Consider the following 12,189-nt stretch of genomic DNA (forward strand, 5'->3'; position numbering starts at 1 on the left):
TACTAAATTATAAATTTAATATCAAGAGAAATTATTGTCTATGATTATAGTCTTACAAGAAAATCAACAAATATTTTGGTTAATGATTATCACTTTATTTTCTTCTATTTTTGGCCAATGATTGTTCCTTTTTCCTTTTTAAGAGCTTAGAAATTTAATATTTGAATACCTTCAATTAGAAAGCCATAAGTAAAAAAAACATATTAGGATTTTTATTCAGAGAACTTCTTATCTTATAAAGAGAAACACATCTTCCTTTTATAGTTGAAGGAGATATAATACAACAAAATAGTAAACAGTACATTGGATAGATATTAGACATTAAAGCATAAAGTAAACAGTACATAAAGTAAAAATAGTAATTAATTTAATTAATTATTAACCATTTTTATATTTAAAATTTTTTTCTGTAATCATCCTTTGCTTTAATAGAACAATTAGAACGCTAGTCCAAAATAATCACACAATTAAAACGATTTTTCATTTTTCATTTTTATCTATTTCAGTCTTATTCTGCTTCACTTCAATTTAATTTTGGCATCTCGTTTTTAATATTTTAAAAATTAAGTAAATATTTAAATATAATTATTCAGAAATTAATTAAACATAAAATATATAAATTTTTTATATTACGTTAGTATATTTTTATCCTTTTAATGGTTACTTTATATACACAAGAATAAAATGGTAATTTCATATAGTGAAGTAGGGCGAGGCAGGGCAAACAATTCCCATAATCACTCCAGATCTATTATTCAAAAGAAAAAATCCACCCTCCCCTACATCCGCTCTTCAAAAAAGAAAATTCGTTCTAAATAGAATTTATCGGTTCAAAATCCATCAAGCTCATCCCTAACTAAGTTTGAGTTAAATCAATTAAAAACTATAAAAAAACTTTAATTAAATTTATTAGTTGATTTAAGTTAATTGAATTAATAGAATATCAATTGTTTAATCAGAGATAAATCAAATTATATATTGTCATTAATTTTTGAAACTAAATTTAAATAATTAAAAATGTGTATTTACTATAATAGCTACAATTTTCTATTGAAATTATAAATTTTAATATTAGTAGTAGACAAATTGTATTACTAGTTTTTGTATTCCAACCCTATATTTTAATTTATATTATTATATACTATTAGTTTTATATTAGGAGTAAAGTTGTAAATTTAGTCAATGATCTCAAATTTTTAAATTTTAATTTTTGACGTAAGTAATCATCGTTAAATATTTTTTTTTAAATAATAAGTGAAAATGATAAATTGACATGATATTAGATATATAATAATATGTTTACCGTAAAAAATTCTAAAAGTAACAAAACTTAATGAATTCACTAACTATTTTTTTAAATACGAGTAAAATTTTAAAAAGAAAAAAATATAATAACTAAATCCATAACTTACTTATAATACAACGAGTAATGCAGACATTAACTAACAATAACAAATACAATTTTTTTTTTCTTTTTTCAAAATCAAACATCTCAACCGTTAGATCAAGATTCCCCTCCCCCCAACTTCTTGATCGGCGCAGCAAAAAAAAACGACCTGGTCCACAATCTTTCAAAGGGGATCATAAAAATTACGCCACCTTTTTTATGTCTATTTTCGCTTTTGCCCCTCCATTTTTTATTTTTTCAAGTTCCTCGGCCTTTGTTACTTTCTGCTTAATGGAAGGACCTTAAAGCTTTATTTATTTATTTATTCATTTTCTCTGCAGTTCGTGCATTTTTCGCCTGCAATTTTTGAAAGCAGTAATCGGTCTTCTTCTCTTTGTTCCCTTCACTAAACTTTTCTTCGGTGAGTTCCTTTTTTTTTGTGAAATTCTTTTGTTTAGATTTGCATTTTTTCCTTTTTTTGTTCGTTTGTTTCTGTTTTGCAGTTCCGCTTCATTTCAACTGTAAGATCTCCAGTTTTTTTTCTTAAATTCAGTTTGTTCTGTTTGGTTGCCCGGAAAACGAAAGAAAATGGATGGAGAAAGATTAGTACCTTCCGTGTTTTTTTTTTTTGCTTTTTTTTGTTTGTTTTGTTTTTCTTTTTTGTTCTGCTTATTGTTCAGGAAAAATGGAAAACTCAACTATCTTAAAAAGGATTTTAATGCGTAGAACAGTAAGGCTTCAGTGAACATTTTTTTCTCTTTTTCATGATCTAAACAAAATTTGTGTTTTTATTTCTATTATTTCTCATCAGCAGCAACCTATTGGAAAACCAATACTAATAGTAGTTAATTTTTCGTAGCATTATTTTTAAATTGGACTCGGATTTTTGTATGTTCTTTTTTTCTTGTTAAATCACGGAGTAGAGATTATTCTCCAAATGTTAAGGATATTTGTATATTCTTTTATTAGCATGCGATTTAGTTTTTGTGAAGTAAGACTGGTTGAATGCAGATTAGCTAGGGCTTTACACCATTGTTTGAGCTTTGGAGCTGAAAACTTTCAGTAATTTAACCTTTAGAATGTGAGCCATAAAAATGACACAAATTAACCATGGTAGCTGGAGTTTCTTAAGAAAAAAAGGTTGAAGTGGCTTTTCACCAGGATCCGTCTGTTGTATTTTTAGTGGTGTTAAATCTTTTGTTTTTCCTTTCTTAAATGGTTTGGCTTAAAAAGCGTTTTTCTTGAAGTTAGCTGAAAATATTGATTTGTTTTTCTTTTTCTATGTAGTAAAGAGGCTATTTTGAGAAGTTTTGGTTTCTGATGTCTCCACCGCTGCTGGGCGTGGAGGAGGAAGTGCAGAGTAGTGTTTCTTCTCCCTCTGTTGAATGTATCTCCGAGAATGGCATGGGGTTAAAGGAGCGTAATTATCTTGGATTATCAGATTGTTCTTCAGTTGACAGCTCGGGTGTCTCGAGTAATCTGAATTTGGCTACGGAGCTTAGGCTCGGTCTTCCTGGATCACAATCCCCTGAGAGAGAAACAGAGTTTTGCTTGTTGAACTTGGGAAAACTTGACGAGAAGCCACTATTTCCTCTACTTCCTTCCAAAGATGGAATCTGCTCATCATCTCAGAAAAATGTTGTTACTGGAAACAAAAGGGGTTTTTCTGATACCATGGATGGATTCTCTGAGGTGAAAGGCTATGTGTACACTGAGAAAAGTTGGATGTTTCATGAAGCTGGTTCTGATTCTGAATCTCCACAATCTGTGGGACATGGAAAATATCCTGGTAATTCAGGGGTTAATGTGATTTTGTCAACAAGGTCTCCTGGAGTTCAAGCATCTGTAAAGCAAGATGAGCCTGCAAATGTGTTACAAGAGCAACCTCGTGCTACTAATGGAACCAGTCTCAAGCAAACTGTCATTTCTAACAACACCACCGGTGCACCTGCTGCCAAGTATAATTTACTTGAGAAAGGACTTTTAAGAAAGGACATTATACATTTGTACCTACCTTTTTTATTTGACTGTTGGTATGATTTGCCATCCTTGACAGGGCGCAGGTTGTTGGTTGGCCACCAATAAGACCATTTAGGACTAAAACGCTGGCCGCTTCTTCAAAGAACAATGATGAAGTTGATGGAAAGCCCGGTCCTGGTGCTCTTTTTGTCAAGGTCATTATGGACGGAGCTCCCTATCTGAGGAAGGTAGATTTGAGAACTTATTCTACATATCAGGAACTGTCTTCTGCTCTTGAGAAGATGTTCAGTTGTTTTACCCTTGGTAAGCTGTTACTGCTTTCCTAGCCCTGTGGCAATATCAATTCAAACTGTTCCCGATACAAAAACTGTCTGGCATAGATCTGGTTACTGCATTTTTGTTATGATTTTAGGTCAATGTGGGTCTCATGGTACTGCCGGGAAGGAAATCCTGAGCGAGAGCAGGTTGAAGGATCTTTTGCATGGATCAGAATATGTGGTAACATACAAAGATAAAGATGGTGACTGGATGCTTGTCGGCGATGTTCCATGGGAGTAAGTTTCAGTCACTCAAATTTACTGGTTGCCTTAATATTTTATTTTTCTTATTTACTCTATAAAATCCTAAATCACCTGAGCAGAATTTTTTGGAGTATCCTTCACAGACTGAGCCTCTGTAATTATAGTTATGGTTTCATATTGGTACAAATGAGAGGCTAACATATTAAAGATTGGATGGATGCATGTGTATGTATTACTATTACTTTTTTCCATGTGCACATTGGCTCTTCCGTTTCTTTCCTATGGGGGAAAGCAAATGAACTAATAGATCTAGTTTATGTCCGTTATTCTGTTATATCTTTGCCATCCACATGTTTTCACACTGTCATATACTGAAACAAATATGCTATGTAACTGCTGCATGCTTAATTCTTTATTGGCAAAATTGACGGATTACTTATATAGTTAAAATTGATGAAATATGTATAAGAATCTAAGAATTCCATAATTTTAATTCTAATAATCTTGGATCTTAGATGGAATCATGGAACGAATAACTGTACAATTGTTTTGTCTGGCATCACCTTTGGTTGAATGAAGGTTACGTTAGTCATAATACCAAAAAAGGAGAAATTTCTCGACTCATTTCACCCAAGTTTTGACATAGCAAAGCAGGATAAAGTTGCATGAAGGTTACTTTAGTCATAATACGGGTTTTCAGAGAAAATATTTGAGACATCATCTTCCTTTTCACAACAATGGTAAAAAAAGAGAAAATACTTGTGCCGATAATTTCGAACTTATTCTTTTCGATAAAAAGGGTAGAATTTGAGAATGTTTTGCCCTTTTTAAGGAATACTGGTTTTGTCTGTTCTTATTTCTTCTAGATCTAGGTTCAGTTCTTCACTTTTGTTGTAGGCTAGTTTTTCTAGTTTGAGGATCTAGATTGACAGGCTCATGTGCATGATTTGTTTGGTGGCTGTTGAATCGATCTTTGTTCAATAACATCCCCCCCCTCCCCTCTTTTCCTGGCTTTTTTCAAATCTTGTTTGAAGTACTTATGATGGAACTGCGCTCTGATTTTGTCTCAGGATGTTTATCGAAACGTGCAAGAGATTGAAAATCATGAAGAGCTCTAATGCAATTGGATTAGGTAACTATTTGGTTTCCCGAACTCTTCCCAAAAATGTGATCAAATTGATCATTACATTTGTTATACATCACTTCATCGACAAATGTGTTATCAGCTTTTGTTTCTGTTTCTTTATGCTCATCTTTTGTCTTACAATTTGAACTGATGTGCGAAGTCGTAGGCTTGATGTTGACTGTATTTTCTGCGGTTTACAGCTCCTAGAGCAGTGGAGAAATCCAAGGCCAACAACAAAAAAGAATTTGGATATGGGTGCTAATTTCCTCATGCCAAACCCGAACCAAACCGACAATTCAGAGGTGAAATCTGTAGGGTGTGTTGTGGAGAGTGAAAGATCATATCATGTTTCATCTCATCTATAGTTTAGTTGCAAGAACAATTTACTCATAGATATCATATCATCTCGTAGGAACCTGTAACGTTTAAGACATGCTCTCTATTGTGTGTTGAATGTGTGTTTGATCATAAAGCTAGTACCTGCTTCTCCTTCATCACTACACAATTACACGATACCGTAAAATGATCAGAAAGTAAAATAATACAAACACGACATAACTACACGAATGTTTAATGTATGGAAACAGATCAAAATATCGAATATCTTAAGCACAGGTAAAATTACGTGAAGATGACATAAGTTGCTTCTAAAGCTCATTCACCTCGTCAGCTTTCAAGAGATCTTTGAAACGATGGAGGAAATGAGTACAATCGAGGAACATGTAGAAGCCCAGAATCTCACAGAAAGTTCATATTGGAATTCTGTTATTTTATTTTAAAATTTCTATATTTATTTCATAATTCAAAATTTTGGATGTTAAATATTTATATTTTTAAAATCCGAAACATGAATAAATGTTCGCTTTCATCCTCCACTTTTAGTCAAATTGCTTCTTTGTGAGATTAAAATGTTAAGATTTTAATGGTGTCATGGTATGTGGCAGCTTGCGTACATTTTATAATTATTTTTGAAAAAAAAAAAACTAAAGAATTAATACAATGTTTTAACATTTTCAGAAAAAGTTAATAAAAAAATATATATTAAGGCTAGTAATGAAGTACACATGTATGTTACATAAAATTATAATGTCAATGTCATTAAAATTTTAACAATTCGATAAAATTTTTCATTTAAAGAAAAGTAATTTAATTAAAATTTGAATGTTGAATGCCAAAGTGACAATTAAATTAAATGTTAAAAGGACTAAATTTATCATTATGTCAATTTTTATTTGTGTGTATGTATATATATTCCATACTTTAAAAAAATTATTTTTAATATTTGAAAATTGTTATATTATGTACTTAATTCGGAAGAGATTAAATATATATATTTTAAATAACAAACATTACTACGAAGTTGTTCTTGTTTTTTAATATTTTTTATATAAAATCTTTAAGGGTAAATGCTCAAATTTAAACTTAAACTTTTAGAGGTTGATTACATAAGGATTAAACATTACATAATGATTAAATGCTCAAATAAAGATTTTTCATGCACTTCAATTTAATTTGTAAAAAAAAAAAACTAGTTAAATGCAGATGTCTTTAGAAGAGAACACATAACACTTAAATCAAATATTATTTGAAAAGAAAAGAAAGCAGTTAACATAATTTGAAACTTGATAGACAATATTTGAGAAACCCTAATTTAAGCACTTTCGTAAAAAGTACATTCTTATATGAACTTATCTCATTTCAATGAGAAGATAGAGACAACCCATTATTTTATCAATCTCTCTCTCCGTTCCCCTCACAACTACTTCATCAAAAACACTCAAAAACGCCCTAACTCGATGATTTTCCACTCGTACGAGTGAACTGATCTTACATCCACCATTGCATGTTCCATCTCCAAACTCTTTACTTTTTATATAAATTTTCACTCAAATAAATTTTATTAAATAACTTGAAAAAGCATTTGAAAAAAATACTGATAAATTAGAAACATTGCGCCAAAGCACTTTTTCTTTTTTCCACTAAGAGAGTAATTGAAACTTTGGTTTAGTTGTGTAAGCAAGTCTTTTTTGATTTAACTCATGAAAGTGCATGAATATAATAGCTTTTTTAGTCAGAGATTTCTTTTTTTGGGATCTCTAAGCCTTTGTTTTTATCTTCCAAGTTCTTCGTCTGATGTATGTATATAAATGTTGGGTGTTTTCATGTTTCTCATGATTGGGAATTTTGATTTTGTAAAAGGGAGAACGTGAGTAGCACTTGGACATGCAAGTGGGTTACTTGTTTGATAAGAACACAAATTCTTGCTTTTTGTTCACATCCCAATTTGTCTCTGTCCTCCTAACTGTAGGACTCCAGAGCTAAGGAAGTTATACATAAATGTAGTTTAAAATATTGCAAGATATTCGAGTTTGAATAAAAAAAATTTGATTTGATATTTATCAGGTCGAGTTTGAGCTATTAATTAAGTCGAATTCAAGCAATGCTATACTTGATTAGAATGAATTACAAGCCTAATCGAGTTTTTTATTTTCTCTATATGTTTATATTATGAAATTATATTGAAAGAGTTTAATTATGAGAACACTCGAGCTTAAATATAAACAAGCTTAATCAAACTCCAGTTCCAACTTGAATACGAAAATTGATAAAGGAGTATAATCGAGTTCAAGCTTGAGTAGCTTAATTGTGTCTTGAGCTGAGCTCAAGCTTATATTGATGTTGGAGTCGAGCTCAAGTTGAGTATTAAACATCGAATTTCGGGTTGAGCTTAAGCCCGAGTTTTGCACTATTTGAACTTGACTCGGCTAATGGTTGATTCATTTGGTTGAGCTTGTTTATTACATATCAAGCTTGGTTGGACTTAGGCAAGAACTTTTTAACTTTAACAAAACTGCCAATTTAAATTTAAATTTATTATAAAAATAATTTTAATATTTTATTAGGTCAAGATGAACTTAATTTATATCTAAATTTAAAAATTTTCAAAATCCAACTATTACCCAACCCAACCATAGAATAACTTTAATTATGCAATGTAGCTGCCTTGTGGGAACGTATCATTTTAGGCTTAAAATTAGGGTTTTTTAGAGAATTGATTGAAGGAATCAATTATTGATTTGAGTAATTACAAAGAGTAACAAATCATCATTAATTAAGCTTAATTAATGATCTACAACATTATTAATATTGTACAATGTATATAGCCGTCCTAGATTACAACACAAAAACAAAGATTCCACTTAACGACAAAATTAAACTAACTTTTTCAAGTTAAAAAATTGTTCAGATTTGGAACAAAAAAAATTCCCATATAAATTTTATAATATGCTAAGTTCTCGACAGTCCAATATTTCTTTGATCTTATTCCTGCCCTCTCATTAATTTCTTACTTTTTCTAACTTTTCTTTTAATAATAAAATAATTAGAGCATTTTACAAGTGATGCGTTAACCTTGTCATTATATCAATATTTATTTTTTTAGGAAAACAATCAAAATAATCACTTTTGTTTATTTCAAGTTACGTTTTTGTCACTTACGTTATCGCGTTATAATATTTTAGTCACTGAGCCATTAATTGCCATTAATGGTGTAAAGATAAGCTGATGTGTCATATTAAATCATCATTTTAAAAAAAAATTTATGTTAATTTATACAATCGGTTCCCATATTTTTTTCGTTTTGAACAATTTAATTTTTTATTTTATGTTTTTTTTTTATTTTCTATTCTCTTCTGCTTCTCCCTATGTTTTCCTCCACTCTCCATTTCTTTTAACTTAGTTTTTCTATGTTTTCTATTTGTTAAAACTAGTCCCTATACTTTTATTTTTTTGAACAATTTAATTTTTTTCAAGTAAAGCGAGCTTGTGAACTTGTTTTAACAAATGGAAAACATAAAAAAAAAACTACGTTAAAAGAAATGAAAAAAAAGAGGAAAACAAAGGGAGAAGCAGAAAAGAATGAAAAAAAGAAAGAGAAAAGTTAATATAACAGAAAAGGAAAAAATTAAATTGCTCAAAATGAAACAAAATATAGAGATCAATTGTAGAATTTAACCAAAAATTTTTGTTTGAAGTGATGATATAACGTGCCACGTCAGCTTACTATTACACTATTAACAACAATTAACGGCTCAGTGACTAGAATATTATAACACAAAATATAACATTTCAAACATGAATGATTAAAATGTAACTTGAGATAAACAAAAATGACTATTTTAATAGTTTGTCCTTATTTTTTTATAATTAAATTAATATTTTAAAATGATAATTCGGATCCAACCAAATGTAATCTACATCATTCTACTTTTGAACTTGTAAAATAATTAAATTAAAGCATTTTATAAGATATGGATTAATAATTAATTAACCTCTTTTATAAAAAATCTAGGACTTAATTAGCGTAGGACTCTAGGGCATATGCCCTAATAATTGTTGCCACTCAACCACCAACCACATTCCATACATATCCATGGAAATAAAATTATTCATTCTACCTTTAAAATGGATCCAAATAACGTGTTTGAATTTAATGCGATGTTTTTTTTTTAAATAACGAAATTATAGTTGATAAGTAATTGATAGTCAGTGTCACGTTAGCGTGTTTTAATAGTGCTAGTGAGGTACCTAAAAAAAGTACCAAGTTGATTTACGATTTTAAGTTTAGGTACCAAGTAAGTATAAATTCTCAAGTTTAGGTACCTCTCTCTATATTAATCCTTTTAAGATTTTCTGGTTGCATTTCATGGGTAAAAGTATCGTGAAGCTACTATACCAAGAGTCAAACTATATTTTGCTCTCTCTATTAAAAAAATAGATAAATTAGTCTTTCTACGTTAGATTAGAGAGGAAATTAATCATTCTGTTAAAAAATTCATCTATTTTTGTTATTAAAAATCGATATTTGTTCATTAGCATCAGGTACATGTGGCACACAATGTGTTACTATCTGGTTATTCTACTAGCCATGCCAAATTTTATCAATATAAATGGATTGAATTTTTAACAAAAATGATTAATTTGCTCGTTAGTCTAATGTACAAGGACTAATGTGCCCATTTTTTGAGTAGAGGAGACAAAATGCAGTCTGACTTCTAATACAGGGGCCTCTATGATACTTTTACTGCATTTCATTTTGTATAAATCATGTATGAGTTTTTTTTTTTGAAGATTTATATTAGTTTAAGTCACATCATGCATGAGGCCTATTCAAATTTATGTTAGTCTAGATTTAGATATATATCAATTATTAGTAGCAGAAATCCACTAATTTTGCCTTTCAGGTGCATGTTTATTTGCAATTGAACTAATTAACTAATAGAATAAAATATAAAAGATAAACAAAAGTTTGTCACGCAGTTTGTAAATTTCCTCTTTGTTGAGAGAATAATTCATTATAAATCTATTTTTATATGCGATTCTCATTAAGCCTTCCCTTAAAAGTTTAGTTATAAACTGAGTAATGAGAACAATTTATTTTAAGACAAATCTATACTAAAATAAATTCCTCACACTAATAACATAAGCACTTACAATCTTATATATAAAACTATAACAAGCATTCTTTTGAATAGATCATATATTGACTTACAAAATTACAATAAATACGAAATTGAATTTTGTTCAATAAAATCTTCAATATGTGCTTTATTTTATTCACGGTTTAACTTAATAAAGTGCTATTAAAAATCCTCCAAATACGTGTACTAAAGCAAGTTGCAAGTCAAGTTGCCACTAAAATTGCATTTCAATAGTATATAACTGTGTTTTATATAATTAATTTAAAAATAATTATAAAAATATATTATTTGTAATTACAATTATGATTATATTTATGATTTTTTTATAATTAATACTTTTATTAAAGTCACTACACACTAATCTAACATTTCACCATTAATTTATTTGAAAAATTTTGTAACCCTATATATTCTTATTTTCATGTGACTTTACCTAAATTTAATGGCAGTTTAATGGAATCTTTACATGATCCTAACCAATAATCCTTCACAATACATAAAAAATTAAAAATAAAATAGATTGAACTTTGATTTTTTTAAAAAATTTTTTTTGTCATAATTATGTCCATTAATGTACCCAATTTGTTTGGACATGTGAGGCCAATTAAAATGTTAATTAGCTTAAAGTAACACTCATCATTGATTTCTGTCGTTTTGGAAAAGATTGTGAGACCCTTTGCTATCACTTTTGCACCCTCAGAAATACAATGGAATGTTCTGCTCTTCTCCCTAATGCTTCAATATTAAGCTCCAATTTTATTTTAATTATTATGACCAAATTAAAGATTGGACCACACTGAATTTGGGCAATTTTTTTATTTACGGTTCAATTTATGAATTAATAGAATATGTAGTAATTGATTAAGGTTTAGTTTGGATGGGCGGTGTGTTTTCTTCCCGTGAAGGTTAAAACAACGATGGTTGTGATATTAGTTACTATAGCGGTGGGATTGAATATTATAACAGTGAGATTAGAAACAATGAGGAGATGTGTGTTTGGATTTAAACGTAATTTTAACAATGAGGTGAGAATAGAAACTGGCTATTAAGGATATTAGATTAAAAATGATATATAATAGAAGTTTTTTAAATTCTTTTATTTTTACGAAATTATTAAGAGGAAAAAGAAACTTTAAGAAAATAGGGCTTGGGTAAAATTGAAAAAAAATAATTGTATCGAGTACACTGAAGCAAAAATCACCAATGAGTAATTGAACTCAAAAAGTGGTTCAAACAAACTGAAACGGAGCTAATTGGTCATCCAAAGGTGGCCTAATAATTTAACACTTGAAAATTTGATCAAATTAATTTAAACTTAAACCAACTTGATTTGATAAAATTTCAAACTTATTCAACTCGATCATGAAATTAACATAATCCAAAATCTCCTAAATTGAAAATGACTCTAATATGAAATAACTAGAACATGAAATGATTCAAACTCGTAATAGTTTGACCAACAAAACTCGAGCTTCAGACCTAAATAACTTGAACCCTAAACAGGTTAAACTTGAAACAACCGAAGCATTACTAAATGGAATACAAAAGTGATAAGGTTTTTCAACTCCATAAGAAAGAGTAAAAAAGGGCTGTTATGTGCCTCAGTTTTTTATATTTTTAATTTGTCGACCTCTTAACCCCACTTGTCAAGTAAAAAAAAATTCACTGTTTGTGTATCAAATAATTAACATGACT

General features: G+C 29.4%; 1 protein-coding gene across 2 annotated transcripts; it reads left to right on the forward strand.

Annotated features, from left to right (window-relative positions):
- The first annotated feature begins 1,580 nt into the window (after positions 1 to 1,580).
- LOC107943407 (auxin-responsive protein IAA9) lies at positions 1,581 to 5,508 on the forward strand. 2 transcript variants are annotated; one of them, XM_016877161.2, is made up of 6 exons: positions 1,581 to 1,808; positions 2,675 to 3,345; positions 3,444 to 3,670; positions 3,780 to 3,921; positions 4,959 to 5,020; positions 5,215 to 5,508. In XM_016877161.2, the coding sequence occupies exons 2-6, from the start codon at positions 2,708 to 2,710 to the stop codon at positions 5,274 to 5,276; spliced, it is 1,131 nt and encodes a 376-aa protein (XP_016732650.2). In that variant the 5' UTR covers positions 1,581 to 1,808; positions 2,675 to 2,707; the 3' UTR covers positions 5,277 to 5,508. The 2 variants fall into 2 exon arrangements, with proteins under 2 accessions (XP_016732650.2, XP_040935720.1); XM_041079786.1 differs by having other exon boundaries at positions 1,624 to 1,808; positions 2,680 to 3,345.
- Positions 5,509 to 12,189: the final 6,681 nt, after the last annotated feature.

This window comes from Gossypium hirsutum, chromosome A02, assembly GCF_007990345.1.
Source record: "Gossypium hirsutum isolate 1008001.06 chromosome A02, Gossypium_hirsutum_v2.1, whole genome shotgun sequence".
Classification (NCBI taxonomy): Eukaryota; Viridiplantae; Streptophyta; class Magnoliopsida; order Malvales; family Malvaceae; genus Gossypium; species Gossypium hirsutum.

Coding starts and splice junctions, on each gene's coding strand:
- LOC107943407 (XM_016877161.2), top strand. CDS start 2,708: ATGTCTCCACCGCTGCTGGGCGTGGAGGAGGAAGTGCAGAGTAGTGTT. Junction 3,671..3,779: donor GTTCAGTTGTTTTACCCTTG/GTAAGCTGTTAC, acceptor TTATGATTTTAG/GTCAATGTGGGTCTCATGGT. Junction 5,021..5,214: donor CTCTAATGCAATTGGATTAG/GTAACTATTTGG, acceptor TGCGGTTTACAG/CTCCTAGAGCAGTGGAGAAA.